General features: G+C 37.5%; 1 protein-coding gene across 5 annotated transcripts in view; it reads left to right on the top strand.

The window, feature by feature from the left end:
- Positions 1–19,974, top strand: part of cadm1a (cell adhesion molecule 1a) — a 354,829-nt gene that overhangs the window by 264,145 nt on the left and 70,710 nt on the right. For all 5 annotated transcript variants that reach the window (XM_027273936.1, XM_027273937.1, XM_027273932.1 and 2 more), the window contains one exon: positions 8,431–8,577. In XM_027273936.1, the coding sequence (XP_027129737.1) occupies positions 8,431–8,577 (147 nt within the window). The remainder of the gene's footprint in view (positions 1–8,430; positions 8,578–19,974) is intronic.

The following is a 19,974-nucleotide window of genomic DNA, read 5'->3' on the forward strand; positions in this document are numbered from 1 at the left end:
TGAATTTGAAAAACTGCAGCTGTTTATTTTCAGTTAATGACAAAATGCTAAACAGTCATCATATGATGCATTGTAATGTGCCACCCACCCGGGCTCTATAAAACCATTCATTGCTCAGTAAAACTCATAAACACATTCAAAGGTACACAAAACATTAATAAAAGAACAATACAAATTTGTGAGCACCTCTGTAGTTACTCAACAAAAAGTATAAATCTTTAACAGGTAAATGCTGCTAAAAGCACAGGCTCATGATGGAAAACAAGATAAAATGCTGTGTTGATTTAGCATGTGCAAATCCTACAGACAAAGAGAAGCTGTAGTCTTTTCTTTAGACTCTGACTTGACATTTTATTTACTGGACTTTTATAGCAACATATAAAACATATGCATTTCTTTTAAAAATGGCATACCGATTTACGTTATTATTCCCCCTTTTTGAATAATATCCTTGACCTGCCGTTGACCTCATACAGTACTAACATACTAAGTTGCTGCTGTCTAACAAGAGTTACTGAAGGCACCAGTCCACTAGAGACACCAGAGACTTATTGTGAAGTCTGATCACTAAACTGACCAATGGGATCATCTCTCGCAAATTCTGTCATATCTTTGAGCTTCTCTCTGAACAGTGGGATTAACTGGACTGCCTCCTTCAAATCCTCACCAAGAGGGATTTCACTGTTTGAAGTGGCCGGGCCAAACAAGGATCTTGACCTTTTGTCTGCTGCCTCGAGCTGCACTAACCCAGCATTCACACAGCGGGCAGTTTGGTTGAAGGCTTGTTCTGTTTTCTAAGATTGTACTTGAAATGTGGCTCCCAATGCATCTCTGTACTTGTCATACATCAAATAGATTTTGAAAAGTAAAGTCATAGATTTTCACTTTGGTCTTGCCTTTTGTAATTTTGCAAAATATTTTAAAGGATGATTCTGGTTTATTCTGACTTGAGTCGTTTTTCCTCAGGTCTGCATCAGTTCTGTCAGTTTGTGCTGTTTCTCATCATGGATCTTGGCAATTACTTTACGAAACTACAACAACAACATGGAAGAAAAAGATTGTGTGTATTAAAGAGAACTGGGTGCAGTGTATGGAAGCTACTCATTGCCATGTGAAGCCAAAAAAGTTCAATTACTGAGATCATAGAGCATCTTCCTGAGGTTAATTGCGATTTATAGCTGGTAAAATGAGGCTCAAAAGTTGCTAAGAGCCTGAATGCGAACATACAACAGTCTTACATATATGTTCTCCAAGAATTTCCACTTAAACTAACTGTAAATTTATAGGCAAGGAATGAATAAAGCTGTTCACACAATATCTTAGCCCTTAAGATCTGGATAACAGCTGTGTTCTGTGTCTTTCTGAGTAAATTTAAACCGACATATTTAATGCTAATGTATTTCCTCAATTGAATTTATTCCCACAGCATATGCATCATTGGCAGTAAACATTAGCTCATCTGCCAATGATGCATGTGTCTGTCCGTATAGACTTGCCAGTATCACGAGATTTACTAAATGTCTCATCCTTTTTTTCCCCCACCTGTTCCCATCATATTGATAGCAATTTGAAAGTAATGTGGTTCGACAGTTGCTTGGAGAAGTTTCTTAAATAATTCCTAAAATTGGAGTCCCGGTTGGGAATTTTAAGTCAACAAGAATGTTCTCAAAATTTCAACATTATTTTTTCACAAGGTTCACATACTTTGAGCCAAATCTCACCACCTTCATAAATTATGTGGGAGAAAGCTCCGGAAACACTAAGTATGCACACCCTGGGATAGTTGCTATTTCTATGGTTAGAGGTCCAGAACCGTAAAGCTCTTCTCAAAGTGTTCAAAGCTAAGGTTGATTTGGAAATGATTAGAAAGCGTAGTTTGAGTCATAATTTTGTCACTCGTTTTCATTCAACCTTTTATAAACATCAAGAAAGACATGATGTTGTACATATGTATAAAAACCAAAGTCAGTTTGAAGGTCTTCTGTAATACTTTCTCATAGATGCCACATACATCACTACATTGTGTGGCCTGTACCCATGATTATGGTAAAGAACTCCCTGCTAGGCAATAATGTTGCACTTGTTTAGAAAGATTACTCAGAAATCAACTCTGTGCAGTGCACAGAGATACACAGGCAGACACGCTTGCACACATCTGTGAAAACATGCAATCAGACAGGACTGAGTGCAATCAGACGTTGGCAAAAAAAAACACAGTCACTCTTTCTTTTTTGTCGCTCTCACACACAAGCCTCCACACACACATTAATGCTCTGGACCTGTGCACAAGGATTTGTCATTCTATCAGCAGGAGCCACACCAACAAAAAAGGAGAAAATGATTGTATGCTATTCACAAAGCATGCACTCAGATACACATGTTCATGGAAATGTCAAAGGGAAATGAATATCTCTCGATTGGTTGTAGTGATCATAAGTATTGCATAGAGCAGAATAGCACATACGAGTTCAGTAATTTGAGAAAATGTACAACACTGTTTAAGACTACTATGTGTTGCATCATGCTTGTGGGTATGAATAAATGCATGTCTAACAGTAGAAATAATAAAAAATGCAAGTAACTGGCAAATAGTGCTTTTACTGCTAATAACAACACAGGGAGAGCTGGGGTAAAAAGAAATGTACATTGACAGATTGATGCTCAGATTAATATTTAATATTTTTTAATCCTTTGCACAAGTGATTTGTAATGTATAAAATAGAATCTACAAATAAAGCAGTCTTGTGTCAGTATTACCGTGGGTTTGATGCCCCTATTAAAATCTTCTTCACTGTCATAGTGACCATGTGACCTCCCTTAATATGCATACATTTCGCATTGAATCAAATGGAAAAATGCAGCTGTTAGCCAAGGCAAATGGAACATTGTTTTTTTTGGTCTTCCATTGCACAATTGGTGAGCTTGGGCCTCAGGCTAGCTTTGTATGGTGGAGTGGGAAAATGTCATTGTCTGACAACTTTAATCTCGGATTGGCTCCTTCGAATTTTTGACATAGATGGACGAAGGCTGAAATCCGGGCCCCTTTCACTGCCATGGGCCAAATATGTTACTGGCCACTGAAAAAGTTGGAAATATCAGAGGTACATGACACTGAATAGAGGATATTTTTGGCAAATTTAACAACATCTATTTATATTTGTCATAGTATGAATGCCTAACTCCTATGGATGCTGATGTCCAAGACCGACATTACTGTCTTACAGGGACAGTAACAGTCCTTTGACCTCTCACCTCAAGATATCTGAATATCGGAACCATTTACGATCATGCCCACTCCATGCTTATCCCAGGCAGCTTTGGCAAACAAGACACATGGAGCATAAATGTGTGTTCATGTATTTGAATGTTTCTGCATACAGGGGTCCCTAAACAGTATTGGAATTCCACAAAATGGGGATGAAAAGCCATTTCATTGTATTTTTTGAAATACCTCAAAATGTCATCAGGAAAGCACTTCCAGTGTATTTCAACAGTCTTCAAGAGTCCATGCAAGCAAATGCATTGCTAAATGTGACAAAAAATTGAACCAGACTAAATGTTCAGTGAATAGTAACAACAAAGGTTATCAAATAATATTTTTCAACAGCCGCTGTGGTTTTTGATTGTAGTCTGAGAATATAAGGCCAATGAAGCAGTAATTTATTCCTTTTCTTTCACACAGTGGATAGTTTCCAGGTCTAGATTGATGCAGATAATTTTACTATTCCCACTTTCCAGGCAGTATATTACTTGGGAGATTGGAAAGATGTGCACTTCAAAGCTTTCACTGAATGAGAAACTGAGCTAGATATCTCCCTCTTAACTTTCCCCACTGGTTGATATTGCATGGCACTCTTGATATTCTCCTTTTCTGTTTACTCGGAGAGTCTGATTTTAGACTGTGGACAAATAGATGGTAATGGTGCTTTCTTATTTGTGTGTGAATGCACACATTCATTTATGATGGAGGCAAATGAAGTGATGGATTTAAACATTTGGAGGAAATGCATTAAGTGCAGCACAGACTAGCAATTATATATTACTCCCACCATCTCTGATGTGCCATTATTATAATGTCTATTTCAGTTATGAGAGTTTATCTTCTTCTCGTGTCACACTGTGGTGCAGGACTGTCAGTGGTAGCTAAATGTATTTCACTTAAAGCTTCAATGTGAGTGTTTGGTTTGAAGGAAATGTATTGTTAGTCCTGTCTTCCTGCCCCTCAACTGGTTAGCTTGATGCTCCAACATATATCGATGAGCTGTCTCTCATGAAAAGGCTTATGAGCAGCTTCCATAAAGCCTTTACAGGTATTGAAGAAGCACAACAGCTATTTGCATTTAAAAACATCAACACCGAGCTTCACTCTGTGTTTTACAAAGGGATGGAGGTGACATGTGTGTAGCTGTTAGTCACATTCAGTTTTCTGGTGTTCATGAAATATTTATTCTGTTATCACAAAGAAGTATTCTGACATTATTTTGAGTTGAAAAATATATTCATATGATCGTAGTGACAGTTTGTTATGTTAAGAACATGTCAGTAATGTTAATATATAATGTGTAGTTTGTTTCTAAGCCTAACATTGTTCGTCCTTGTGCACACACTGAACCCACATTGTACTATGACACTAGATTGTTTGCAATGTTCATCTCTTTAGTTAGCGCTGACTTTAGTGAAGTTGAGTGAATAACTACCCTAGCTCGTAATAAAAAAATGTAACTTTGAGAAGAAATAATGTTGACTTTTCATTTTAATAACATAGAAATGAACTAAAACCAAGTGTAAAGTAATACATTCACATTCCTAAAACACAGCAGCATAGGTGTTGGAAAGGTTAGCTCTGCTGTTAAGTGTATGTGATTAGTAAAGGCAAAAAGTCTTGGAAGGTATCTGTAGGTCACATTCAATAGACAAAAGGTTGCACAACGAAAGGTTGTCCAATAATAAACTCTCTAAGTTACAAGCTTTGGCCCTTGTTTTTTTTCCCTTTTGTACTTCAAATTGGCCCTCTGACATACCTTACCCCTCTTGACTTTTGTGCCAAAACTACTAAAAAAAGCATCATGTTGCAGCTTTAAACAGCCTTTGCCCACCAAGATGTCAGAAGTGCTTTTTCTGGTGACAGTGTCCTCAGTGGCCATGGCACATGGTTGTTGTTGGCCATTAATTAGTGTAAAGCCCCCCGCCTCCACGTACCATCTTCCAGCGTGTCAGAGTTGTTTATTTAGCACAACAGGAACAATTATGCAGTTGACAAGGCAGCCACCGTTTGAAGTCCTTCTTACTATCTCAACTGGCCTAAAACACAACACAGCCGACATCTTGCAGCACCCTGATGGTGCCTTGTAACCTTCAGCAGATGCCTTGAAATGCATTTTGTAGTATGAAAGCATATTATCATAACCAGATGCCCACCCTACCGCCCACCTCTGCTCGTGTTTGAAAAATGAGGTTCAGTCTTGAATATTAAAGACGGCGAGGTTCATTTATTTAGGGCTGTGTTTGGGCCACCAAGGGATGCTGATTTGAATCTCGTTTGTTAAGCTGTCTATCCTTATCTGTCAGCATCAGAAGATGCAATTTCTCTCTTCCCACCTCATCCTCCTTGTCTCCTAAATGGCAGGGATATTTAGAGGTGCTTGACAACTGAGGCATGCAAATTAGCAGTTGATGTTTCCTGCGTTCTTTTAGTTTCTTTCGCTTCTCACCCCCCTCTCCACCCCTGCATCGGTCCTTTTAGCCTCTCTGACGAGATGTTATTTGTGATGCTATTTTCATAACTATGAAGGAGGAAAGTATAAGGGTGAATTAAAAAGACTTCTATAGGCATAGACATCTATAGGTTTTTTTTGTCTCAGCCTCAATTGAAAATAGCAAAACAGCAGCCTCTTTATATGATTTGGTGTATTCTAGAGATGTATCATTTGCAGTCCACAGTTCATCTATGTAACGCTGCATCTTGCTGTGACAGGGGGACAAGGCAACATATGACAAAGACATACAAACATGAAATTCAATATGAATTGTAAAAAAAATTCAATCAACCTCCAACGCAATTATGACGTTGGTACCTCATATTGAACCATCTGTTTGAAATAGCTGCCATATTTGGGGTGGCATTTAGGTAGGTATTTCAGTTGGTAGAGCAGCCGCCCTATGTGCGAAGGCTCAGTCCTCACTGCCGAAGCCCAGGGTTCAAATCCGACCTGTGGCTCTTTCACGCATGTCATTCCCCGTCTCTCTCTCCCCACATTCCTGTCACTCTTCAGCTGTCTCTATCCAGATAAAGCTTGAAAAGGCCAAAAAAAATAAATAAATAGCTGCCATATTTATAAGGTGGGATGCTGGTGCAACAAGATCTAATCAAATAAAATGAATCAAAAGCTGCATTGGGCAGCAAAGACTGAATCGGCTGAAAGTATCAAAGGCCAAGACAAACTTTTCAATTCTGGTATCAGCTTACACAATATCAGGCTAAAAATTGCCACAGGACATGAAAAACCACAAGCAGTTGGTCAGTTTGATTGGCTCAACATGTGGTCTGAAATGCAACCATGATTACCTGACCATCTGGAAACACACAAATGTCTTATAGTCTGATTTTGGCATTTAAGACCGTTTCAAGGAGTTTGCACAACTTATCAAAGGTCATATAAGTAGGCGTGTTGCTGCTTGTGACATGTTTTGACATTTCTGATTGGTTGCTGTGACAGTCTGTCTATGACAGTAATTTCTGCTGTGAATCACTTCTGAGTGTGTTTTTGATAAGATGTAGACAAGCTGCTTTTGTGAGCTAATGTGTTGAACAGTATTGGTACTGACAAATAAGAAAATATTTCAAATATAGTTATTTGATTTCCAAATAACTGCTTGTTTGACTTTTGGCTTTGGTCTTTCTTATAACTGAGGGGGTTGTATGCGTTTGCACTTGTGTAAGCATTGCACTGGGGACCAACATAACTAGCAGCAACTACTGGCAAGCTGCCAAGTGTTGGTTTTGTGGCAATCATTTAAAATAAACCAAAGCCACTCAAGACTCACCATCAACCCCAACAATAGATGCGACCCCAAAGCAAAGTCTGATATGTTATTACTGTAGTTTTTCAAATCAAAGTAGCACAGAGCTGTAAAGAATCCATTTTTCATTTTTCATTTTTCAGGCAGAGATATTGTTTGTGAAACAAACAAGTGCAGCAAGTGGCAGCTGATGACCGATGACGGCCGTGAGCAATTCTTCTCAGCCCACAGGCTTGTTGAGCAGCCAGGTCATTCGGTACTATTTATTCACATGGACACAAATTAAGGGGTTTTGTTTCACCACCTGCTGCACTTAAAAGTTAGATTACACAAACATACTCAAGGAAGGAGAATTAGAGGACTTGTGTTCTTTATATGGCATTTTATGTTGTGTTTTGGACAGCCAGTTCAAGTGAGCCAGCTTGCAGGCATGGCTAAGGGTGGTGGCTGGGTTATATAGGTGTGACATCACAACCTTACAGTAGTCTTGACAGCGCTTTTAAAGGCAAACTTTCTACATGTAAATACGGACTGGGTGCATTTCTCCATAGATTGAGTGTTTTGATACTTGTTTGACTCCAGCTTTATAATAAAAAAATTAAAATATGGGAAACTCATTTTCTATAATGAGACCTTTAATGTCCTGAACAGGTAAAATTATACAGTTATTCAGAAGAAAAAGCAACAAGTAGAGGGATGTCTGACAAAGTTTATATACTTTTGTGTAGCACAAATTTCTGGTATTGTTTTCCTACACACTATCTATCAATATCTATTAATATTCTTTTGAGGATATTGAGTTGTATGCTGTTCCTGTTGTACTGAATTTGTGAATCTGCTTATGTTGAGCTCAGGCCTAAGCCTTGATTGACCTCATGTGTACATGCACAAGGAGTGTGACTCTAGTTACACTGCTATCGATGTGCATACAGATGTGAATAATTGAAATAATAATAACAATTTTCACAATAATATGAAAAAGAATAATTTACAGAATATTGCACAGGTAATGTTTCTGACATTGTTTATCAATTTTGAATGTGGCCATATAGAAATCATTGCCCCTCTTCAATCCTTTTGTGTGGCCTGGATTTTTTTTATATGGTATTTGCTAACATATAGATCAGAGAGATAGATAGATAATATTTTCTGGGTAGGTTCTCACACTGCTGTCTTGTTAATCATTTCTCATCACGTCTCATCCCTGGTTTCCATGAACACACCAGACAATCATTGTAATTATATGTTATGTGTTATGTAGCAATCTCTGTTTTCTATTTTATTTTGGACCATGAAAAAGACTCTTGAAATAAGGCTTTGCTCTCCTCAGCATTGTAATTCACTTGCTTTTTCTTGAATTTACCAAAACACAAGCAGTAATCTGTGTATTCTTGTATCTGTTTTGTCCAGTGGTGAGTCAGAACCTGGTGACAGACAATGTGTCGGTGGTGGAGGGCGAGATGGCGATCATCAGCTGTCGGGTGAAGAATAATGATGATTCTGTTATCCAGCTGCTCAACCCCAACAGACAGACAATTTACTTCAGAGACATGAGACGTGAGTATTATATGACAACTTGTCATCTTAACGTAAAAGGTGTGTTCTTAGGTGTGCTTTCGTCAGGTAAGTAAGTTTACTTTGTTTTGACAGTCAATTATATGCATGTTTCATTCAAAGCTGTCAGTATCGCAGCCAATTTTAGATTTCAATTTGAAATTGCTTCAATTTTGCAGCACACCTTGCTCATCACTAAAAATATTATTCCATGGTAAGATTTTCACTGCCTGAGCTAAGGCAAAAACCAGCAGGGTATAATTAACTAATACAGTATATAATTTACTAAATTTAACTAATAAATTATTTTTTTATTTCAAAGGTAATTTATTACGGTAATAATACAATAGCCTGAAAACCTGATTGCAAAATTAAAATGCCATAATATCTTATAAACTAACAGATTATACAACAAATGCTCCTGAAAATATACTAACATCTATTGTTGCTGGTGCATCCTGTCCTTGTGTTCAGCAGGCCAAAGAGCAAATAGTTCTGTGACCTTATGAAATGTAATTTCTGAAAGGCTAAACGCCAGCAAATATGGATATTCAGCTTGGGAAATCCCACAATCTCTAGAAAGTACAAACATTAGCTTTCCAGTCCTGACTGCATCACTGTTGTGTCAATAATAATAAGCACACACCCTTGTGTAATATTCTTTAATTTGAGAATCTGCTGTTGAACAAAATTGTTTTTGTTTAGTTTTGTTTTCCATAAGTAGTTTTTATTTGTAGTTGGGTTGTTTGTTTGTTAAGTATTTTGGCTGCTAACGGGTCAGGGTTTGTTTTTCTATAAAAATGTTAGATAATTAAAAATGTAGGCAGGCTTAATTAGCTATCTGGTATGACTACAGGGCAAGCTAATTATCTTGCAATAATTTCTGAGCGCTCCCAAGTCGTCACAACAAACAGGAGGTTTCGCATTTCTCCCATTTGCCAATTAGGCCCGAATGCAACAACTAAAAACACTTTTACAACAAAACGCCTTCACTGCTTTGACAGAAATACAGTTGTATGTACAGATGCACAAGAGAAACCTTGTAAGATATTATTTAAAATGAGTTTTATTCAATTATCACATATAATGTCACATATAATTATTTTAAAAATACAGTGAAATGTATTTTTTATGACCTCCTTTATGCATTCTTAATGGACTTAAGTAATATGAGTAATAGTATAATAACAACAACAATGGCAATAAGGAAGAAATAAATAAATAATCCTAGGCAGTGTACTTATTTAGGATCATAGTGGCCCCAGAGTAGAAGCTTTTCCTGAGCCTCTCAGTGCTGGCCTGCTGTATCCGGAATCTTCTTCCTGATTGTAGCAGAAGAGAAAAGGCTGTTATCCGGTTTGTTGGGATCCTGTCAGAGGAGAAAGTAGGCTGTAGCTTTTAGCAGATGCTGTCTACTGCAAGAGAGAAATCATTTATCACTGTCTTTATGTGACTGATATGATATGTGTTTAACTATAGTCTGAAGCAGCCTAATGTGATCAGATGACATGGAAATCAATCCCAGAGGGGAAGTATGTATATAAGTTTTCTTTTTACAAGCAGTTTTTAACTCTCCATAGCACACCAGTGCACCCATTCAGTATTTCACTGTTGCACCCAGAATCACTTGCCATTTTAAAATTGTTCCCAGTCTATCAAAACACAGAAAATAAAGTCTCTCTATAGCTATATACAATCTAAAAATGGGGTCAGCCAACAAAGAGTCCCCAGGTTCACAATCATATAGAAGCTGTAAGATAGTGTTGTGAGGGAGATCTTGACCCACATCACTAATAATATATAAAAATATATAATTGCCATCATTAAGTAGCAGAACTTAACTGGCTTTTAATGCCAGAGACAGAGGCTGTTTTCCAGGAGAATGTTTGCCAAAGAGTTGTCAGGGAGGACTGTCTGGGTCTTTTACACATATAAATTGGGCAATTTTTTTTTATAATTCATATGCTCAATTTAGATTTGGTTAATTGTTGTCAAAGTAGTAGTTGGAAGACAAAGTCAATTAGACAAATATCATAAAATATGTATATTAACCATGTGAATGGATCCATCAGTAAAGTCATATAACATTAATTAATATGCTCTTACATTACTTGCACTTCCAGAGAGCTACATTAAGTTTGACCCATATGTCTGCAGAAGGATTAATACAGAATGAGGTTAATATAATATACCAAACATTTTCAGCTTTCAGCACGTCTCCTTAAATAACAGCAGATCATATCCCAAAACATTTAATGACCTGTTACATTTATTCTTATCCTGCCCAATTATTGTGTCACAGCACTAATTAGCTGTGTTCACCTGACTTTTTTTTGCTGTGCTCTGCTACATTTTGTTTTTTATTATATTAGGTTTTTAAGACTCTTTTGTAGACTGTAGACTTCAGTGTTAATATAACACATTGTCAACCTCTATAACTATATAAAATTAGCATTATGTTGTTAAGTTCAAAATATACAGAACTTGTTGAGAGAAAAACAAATGGTTACTGTTTCATTAGTTTTTCAGACCTGTTTCCTACCTATACAGCTACTTTGCATGTGAAAATCTGTTGTGATATGGACATATTAAAGGAGAAAAAAACAAACAACAATCACAACAACACCTAACCAAAGTCTCTGGTGTTCTTAAAAGTCCTGTGTATGACATACAGTTATTTTAGCTATTATTGGATATTTAAGCTACTGTTCCTCTCACAGCTCTCTCAGCCTGACCTATACTGAGCTTGTGTGTGAGTATCTTACCCTACTCCCACACACTGGCACTAAACAAAAGTGCTCCTACATCTGATCAAAATAGAGAGTTTGAGCTGATACCAAAAAAGAAATGCTCTGCTTTTATTTTGAATTTGAATGGGACAAAAAAAAATGTGAAACACAACTCCTGGCATTAGACCAAGTTTAATGCATTAATGCCAAAATTTAAATACATACTGTGAATAAACGTGTGTTTAGTTAACCATTGGGATCAGTTGTGGGAATCAACACAGTAATATTTTGCTGCACTATCCCAAATTATCATAAAACACTTGTAGTGTTGTAGGTGTAGTAGAGTGACGACACTATTTTAAAAACCCACTTAGGTAAAAACAAACAAAAAAACAAAATCATACATGACCATATAATGACCAGCACAATACAGTTCACTGATGAAGTCTATGAAAAAAGTATTACTCGAGATGGTGGAGACCAAAAACAGAGTTTTTTTAGTCTCTCCTTTTGACATAACTACTGTACCCACACAGTCCACTGTAATGCCCTTCACTGCTACTCTTGAATTAATTTAAATGAATGTGTATAAACTGCATGTCCAACATAATCAGCTGCATTTTTCAGATGTTACTGTACATCTCAAACTGCTGTTTGCTGTGCAGTTACAGTACACATAGCACATGATGTACATGCACTCATGACTTTCATGACGAGTTCTTTCTACATTCTGATACACCAGAGACTTCCTGCCCCCCTGTGAGGTGAGCGCCAAGCCTTCCTCCTCACTCACCACCCCCTCTTTAGTCATGTTCGCCGCTTTACAAAGACACCTTCTACATGCTACACAAGGGCAAACCCACAGAAAGCTCTCATGTGAACGCAAAACCAGGCTTGGTATTTATCTGTTGATGTTACGAGTCACTGTGAGCTGCCTCCCACAAGCTGGTTGTCAAGGGCATGGTGTACTTCTTTGACGAAAGGGTGGGGGGCTCCTTGATCTCCTGTGATCCCTCCCAGGCATCTTTGCTGTAGCAGCACTGCTTCATTACGACATGGACTCCACCAGACGGCCTCCAAATAACATTGGCCCCCTTCAAAACATCACATCTGCCATCTCAGTCTGAATCCACGGTGGTGGATTATGTTTGCGAGTGTGAGATGGAGCGCAAGAGAGGGTAAAAAGACATAAAGGAGGGAGTGCTTTGAAACTGGCTTCAGAGTAACTTGACTATTGGTCACCCTATTCCTACTCTTCATGTCCACCCAGAGTAGCTCTGATCTCATTTCAGAGATTAAGGACTGTGCTGAATTTATTCTAATTCCCTCTCTTTGGGGCATTGCTCCAGATGCTGAAAAACACTTGTTGTATTTGAATTACTGTTTACTGATTTACGATTCAAAGAAGCTTGGATACCTGGAAAAAACACACTGAAAAAACAAGTCGAAGCAGCAGAGCCTGTAATATCCTAATTTTTACTTACCGATATGGGTCAAGCTCGAAAAACACTGGAGTATGCATTTCCGAACTAGATGTCTTTCATTAAGCCCTCCCTGTCTGGTAAACAACGACAGTACATCTTTTAAACTCTTTGACTCACATCTGGGGCATGGAGCTTGTTACTCTGCAACTTGGGAAAATAGTGCTTTCCCTCTGGAAGTACTTCTGCAGTCGCAAAGCCCAAACCGAGATAACCCCTGATGACATACTAAGGGCTATTTTACCAGACTTGACAAGGCATCTCCAGAGCGATAAAGGATATTATATAACTGTTTTCAGATGCTGAATTGTACTCCATGATGAATAAGCTTTCATGTGTAATGTTGGTAGAATGCTCCTTTATAGTCTTGTGTTTGCTGCTGCTTTGATGACCTACAATCTCCCCATATGGGTGAGGGTTACAACATGTTCGCCTCACACTCAGAAACAGCAGTTAACTTCTGAGACAAGACAAACATATGATGATTTAATAAGGATTGTTGTTTCCACTATTGTTAAAGTTTGCACAGATGGTAATGTTTCCATGGCACAGTGACCTGTTTAATATGTGAATACTATCATGCTTCATTCGGATTCAGAAGTAGTAAACACCCAGCTGGTATTTTTGACTCAAATTAAATAACACACTCTTAAGATGCCTCATTTTATATTGTTACCAAACATCTGTACCTAGCAATTTAAGCTAAAATGTTAATTTCTTCCACGACATCTCACATTTACCTGAGTGTGAATTATTAACTGTTTGGCCTTGTAGCATAAATAAGGTTCATACACAATGATGCATATATAATAATACTACAGCCTTAATACTAGAGACTGCAAACAGATCTTATCTCTTGTATGGGTCCAGAGTTGGTACCACAGAAAAAGAAAGAAGTCTGTAAAATACAGATAGAGTTTAGCAGCATTCAGTTCATCATCCAGATTGCATCTGTTTTTTATTCATGATAAAATACTCAACACATATCATTTCTCTGAGTGTCAGTCACTGTTTCACTCCTTAGCTAAGTGCATAAAACACCCATGAATCCAACTGTTCCATAAGATCTTATATTAGTATTCACAGCTGTAAATATGTCATACTCCTGGTGTACTTCTGACAGTTTTCTACTTCAATCAGAATTCTAGTCGTTACCACCTGTATATAAGTGAATCAGGCTTACTATGATTGCTAGTTACAGCAATACTCAACTGTACTTAAAGCAACCGTCATCTGCAGTGATTTTTACATTTGAACATTAGAACATTAAGATTCTACACTAACAAGTAGCATTTCACTGTTACAAGCCACTTAACAATATATTCATATTAATATATCAAAAACCTAAGTGACCTGAAACGAAAGTCAAACACACGTGGCACAGCTACCGCCCATCCAACAGCATCTGAACAGGTTTTTATCAGAAATGCGCAAAATAATATGAAAATATCTGTGAGTATAATAACACTCACGTAACGGTGACTTTCACAACTACTAAACTAAAATGCAGGTAGTTTTCAGCAGTGACTACCTTGGTGCTACCTAGATGTTGCTTATATTTATTTAAATAAGACATATGAAGAATAATTTACATGACGTTTACCTGATAGGAATAATATTAGACCAAGGACATCAAAGAAAATTACTGTTACCAGCTTTTTAATTAAATTAAAGAATTACAAAAGTCCTCATGCAATTCTTGAGAGAAAAATGCTTAGTTTACATTTTGAGCTGTTTTATCCTTCCTTATTCATTTTTAACACACTTGTTGTTTGAGAGAACACAAGCGCATACGTCTAACATCATTAACTGGGGGAAAGAAAAAAAAACTCCTACATGGTTCCTTGAATTAAAAGGCTAAGAGGAGCACTTGAGCACTCACACTGACCTTGCTCTCCTGTGAAGGAGGCGATGAGTTGCAGGTTTTGTAGCAGTGGGTGATCTGTCCACTGAAGGCCAGCAGGGTTCAGGGTAAAATAAAAGGCTTTATATGAAAACAGCTTAATGAGGCAACTCTTATTTCAGCTGATTATACACTAATGTAAGCATAGTTATGCATATTATATTCAATTTCTATTCATATTTTTAATCTTACACACTCTTTACATTGAAAAACATATTTAAACTTATTATGGTTATTTTTCAAAAATGTAACTGTGATTTTTGAAAGACTGCCCCATTAAAGAGTGGCTGAGGTTTTACACAGTCATGATGAATGCTGAAGCATGTGTAGGCAGCAGTGTCTCATTGTGTATTCTTGGCAATTGCTATGTTCTGCTGGTGAAAAATGCCACACATTGGTCTTACTGTCATATTATCACTCATACTAAAGCATGAAATCATCTTCGGCTGTAAAGTTGGTTAATCAATGTCATTTGATTAATGTTATTGAAAAAAATATAGTAGGATGAAGCTTTAATGTGTGCAAGGGAACCAAGGTGGCAGTTGACTACTCGCTTTAGTAAAATATGAAAACTCTTGCACTATTGCACTACGTCAAGGAAGTACAGTACAATACAAGGAAGAGATTGGATGTATAACGCTGTTTCCAAAAGAGGTGGCAAACTCTAATAAAACGATTATAACAGGCAATTCTTTGATCAGTTGTGCCAGAGTGAGAGAAGCCCCCATGAGTCTTAATAACTGCTGAACCAATACAAAATGCTCCAGTACTCTGGATTTAGGTTTTGACAACATCATGGTGATTTGGAAGCCTGGGCTTCACCTAGAGTGGGGAGGCGGCTGGTTGTAAGAATGTAATTACCCCCGCCCCACCCTGCCTCACCCACTCTGACACCCAATAATAAAATTTTGATGTGCTCCTCTCAAAAAGTAGCAGCAGCCACTAATCACAATTGATTGCAGCCACTTAGGCGAGGCGCACTCATCATCTCCTGCTCTCTCTCTCTGGATGGGAGTCATCCTCAGCTGGAACAGGAGGGGGAAAAAAAATATTTAAATGAAATGCAGAGAGAGAATGAAGATGAATCAAGAGAGGGAAAAGAAAAAGCAAGATGGATTGAAATCATGCAGTCAGCAAAGGTGGAAAAGGAGAGAAAGAGCCATTAGAAGATGTATTGATCCTAATTTTTTGCCACAACACTCATCCACTCTAATTTTACCTTCCCTGCCAGCTACATTTCATTCATGAGATCATGGCAGTGTAATAGACAATAATTGTGTTTGCGTAGACTGTTTTGAGACTCATAATCAGCCTTTTCCTATTTTATATCAAACTGAATGTAACTTTTGGATATTTATGAAAACTGATGAAATGTGCCTTAATCGCTCGTCAAAGTGACCACGTCATGAAGAAGTAAGAAAGAAAGGTTTAAAAGGTTCAAAGGGGTACAGAACATGTATTAGGATGTTCATTCTAGTTAATTTCTCAGTTAATACTTCTTGTGAATATAGATGGACTAGACTTGTGGTGCTCAAAGTGCCAAGAAAAACAAAAAAAAAACGTTTGGGGGGCTTTGGAAAGCACTTAGCTGCAGCTCTGGTTGAAAAGTGTTATCTGGTAATATGAGATTAGCCACATTTCTAGGAACAGATGGTCTAATGCAAACAATATATGAGTTATATGTCACATGCCATATGTTTCTTGAAAGAGTTATTGATTATTGTAATAATTTCTCCTCTCCATACCAGCTGCAAACCTATACCTTTGTTGAGTGTTTACACTGTAAAGCATAGGGGACGAAAAATGAAAAATGTACAACCCCTAATCTGTGAAGTTCAGCTAAAGCTAATATGATGCTTCAACAGTCTAAGTTAACCAAATCATGTTGGTATCTTTGTCCTGGCAATAAAATTATGGTTAGTTGCCACTGTGTTTTGTCCCAGCAACAAACATACGAGAAAGTGCCAGTGCGAATCCCTCCCACTGTTTTTATATCAAGGAAATACGGTTTGTGGTCATGCAAAGATGAAATTTCACACTTAAAAAACAGAAGATACCAGTTCAATCTGGCTCAGACTGCTGAAATCTCGAAAAAAAATGTAAAACCCCATGCATCTACCCATAAATCCACACATTTAGTTTACACTGTGCTAATGTTTCACTGTTTACTGCTTTGGCACTCTGTCTTGACACTGTACTTGTTTTATTCTACTGGACTTTTTCCTAGTTTTTGTCTACTTCGCATGGAGAGTAGTGCACAATCATGCTATTTTAAACATAGATGCATGGAGTGCTCACAGCATGCACAACTATAAAGTTCATTATAGCTGGCGTCCTGTTTTATCAGCAGTAATCAGCATGACCAGTGACACTGCACTCATTAACTTGAATAGGGAGAGGAAAAGTTGGACTTTCACTTTGTCAGCTTCCTCACAAAGTCTCCTTGGCTGCACATCAGGACAGCTCTGTACTGTCTTTTCACTGCTTTTAAATTAGCTTCATCGCCATCAGCTGTAAAAACTGACAGATCAGATCATTTACAGCCTTTCAGAGTTTGGACAGATTTCTCTTTTAAAGACCTAACTATCAATTACCTTTGTCAGACATCTCTGATGCCCTTTTAATGCTATCAGATATGATAGAACAAGAGAAGAAGAGCAGGGCAAAAAAAAAAAGCATGAAGCTAAAGGTCACCCTCTTTTTTGTCCACAGAGAGAAGTGAAATACAGTATGCATGCTAGTGTGTTCTGACACACTAAAAGAGCAGTGTGCAGTGTTGTCCGGCTCACCTTCTCCCCTCACCTCTTTTTTTTTTTTTTTTTTACTTTAATATACCACAACCCTGCTGTGTGAACCAGATAGATCATCATCACCTGTCCTTGTAACTCTAAGTATACAATATGAGCTTGGGGAATTGTGTCCTTGCCACAGTGCCTCAGTGTCTCTTCTCTGTGTGTTTTAGAAAATATTTATTTATTCAGCTCATGCTTATACCACAATGCCTTATTTAGAAATTATGCATAAGAGGATTATGAGATCTCTGAGAAATGCTTTTATGGAATGGATTATATCTGATTGGTATGGATTTTGTCAAATTGTTGACAAGTCAAATATTTCATTCAAATATTGATGGATGTTCCTGTGTACAAATTGTGATTTGTTAGTTTCCAGTTTGACAAACTCTTGTTTTTATCTTATGAAATATCTTATAAAAATCTCAGATTAGGTCAGTGAATGTGATAACTGACAACTGTTCTCACTGGTTGATTGAAATTGAAATTAAAATAGTCAACCAATTAGAGCTCTAAAGTGATTACATCACTGCCTCTCAATCTAGGTGTCCAAATCCCCACTGGGGGGCACAAGGCATTCTTGATATTAAGGGGTGTAAGAAAACCTTTTTAAAAGAAAATACAGTCAGCCTATATCTCAGCAATTCAGTCATTTCTGTGAAGGAAACTAAATGAAATTGTTGTTAAAGTTCTTATAACTATTAAAGAAATAAAGATATAAAATTCTCTAAGGTTAGAGGGCCAAAATCTGACTGCTAAATTACCGTAACGGCAACTTTCTACGTGTGCAGTGTGGTGCCAAATTGGAAAATATTCACCATGTAATTTTCTGCAGGCAAACCTAAAATGATTGCAACATCTGTAGAACAGTGTACTAAGTTGATGTCTTTGAGACAGAAAATGGTTTATCCACTGCCAAAGACGCTTTGCTGTAGGTCAGTTTGAAGGTGACTGACAATCTGCAGCCTTAATGGAGAGTTGAAGTTTCTAAACCTTGTTTCTTGATTGAACTATGGTAGCAATCCAACTCTTCTTGAAATGTGGTATGGGTTGCATGACTTTTGCTCTGGGCTCGGCCGATCTCTGTCACTAAACATCTTTTGGAATATTTAAAAAGAGGAAAGGTTAAACATACCAGAGCATAACAGGAATTTTCAAGTTCTAAAGAAGAGCTGAAATGATGTGGGTCATTCAATTCTTCTAAATTATTCTAAATCTGATCTTTCTGGTAGAATTCAATCTTTGATTGTTTCAAACTTGGTGGCTTCAAATAATGTCCACAAATTGTTCATAAATGTGTGCCCACAAGGATCAATATGAGTACCACTCAAAACACAGATGCTATTTATTCAAAAAAACAGATAATGACAGCCCTTGATTATGATTCTCTGAGCTGCTTTTGAAGTAAAATATATACACCCGTGGCACCATTACATTACAGTATTATTATACCAAACAACAAATTGTTTCAAAGTGTTAGTGATTTAGTGAATGGGCTCAGCGTGGATTACTTGCTGAAAGTGATGGACAGGATAGTGGAGAAAATGAAAAATGACATTAAATTAATGATAGATGTATCACAAGGTTGCCAGTGAAGAAACAAAGAGAGCCTACAGGCATTAATTTTTGAGCAGCCAAGGAACCTGTTGTCTCTTGTGGGAGAAATAGCTCCTGCTGTTGCCATCCAATCCCCTGGCATTTTATCTCCATTTAAAATTCATAATCTACGCCAATAATCTGTGGTAAGATAATGACGTAATTTAAGACAGTTTGCGGTCTGCACTAACCACTGCTTGCAAAACACCACTGTACAAAAACTCTGATGCTGGCCCAAGGGCAGGAGAAATCATTTTAGTGATTGCCTTTAGTGGCATCAATGTGAATCATACCTGCAATTTTACTGGCACCCAAACTGCAACAAGAGAAAATGCTGGAGCAAAATCCTTGCTTCTGGCACAGCACAATTAAAATGTGCCTGTCCAGAGTGAAATACTCCTGTACTAGCAAAGAGGAGTGCTGCCTAATTAAACACTACTTCAACAATTGCACAATTAATGCTGATAATAAAAATAAATGTTAATAATAACCCCAATCCTTAACTTGCTTCTGGGAGTTTCTTGGGAATGATTCAGCAAAATGCTGCTGAAGAACTACATTGCTTGGCAGAAAAGTTATTATGTGTTATCAATAATTTCTCTTGCTGTGTATTTGCCAGGATTCATGCCTAACAACGCCCCTTAGCTCCTTTAAAATCACTGTAAAACATGACCTCTTGGGCCTTATTGCTTAATTATTTATAATTTAATAACTGCAGTATTCAGTTTTATGCAGATGACATAATCTTTTATGCCACCTTCCCGCCTGCAAATCTTGCCTGCAGGTTACAGTCTTCTTTTGGTGGCATTCATTCCACTTTTATTGATTTCGAGCTTGTTGGACTCCTAAAGGACAAAATTTAATAATTTCACAAAATACCTTAAATGTCCCCACCTTTG

This window comes from Larimichthys crocea, chromosome XXII, assembly GCF_000972845.2.
Source record: "Larimichthys crocea isolate SSNF chromosome XXII, L_crocea_2.0, whole genome shotgun sequence".
NCBI lineage: Eukaryota > Metazoa > Chordata > Actinopteri > Sciaenidae > Larimichthys > Larimichthys crocea.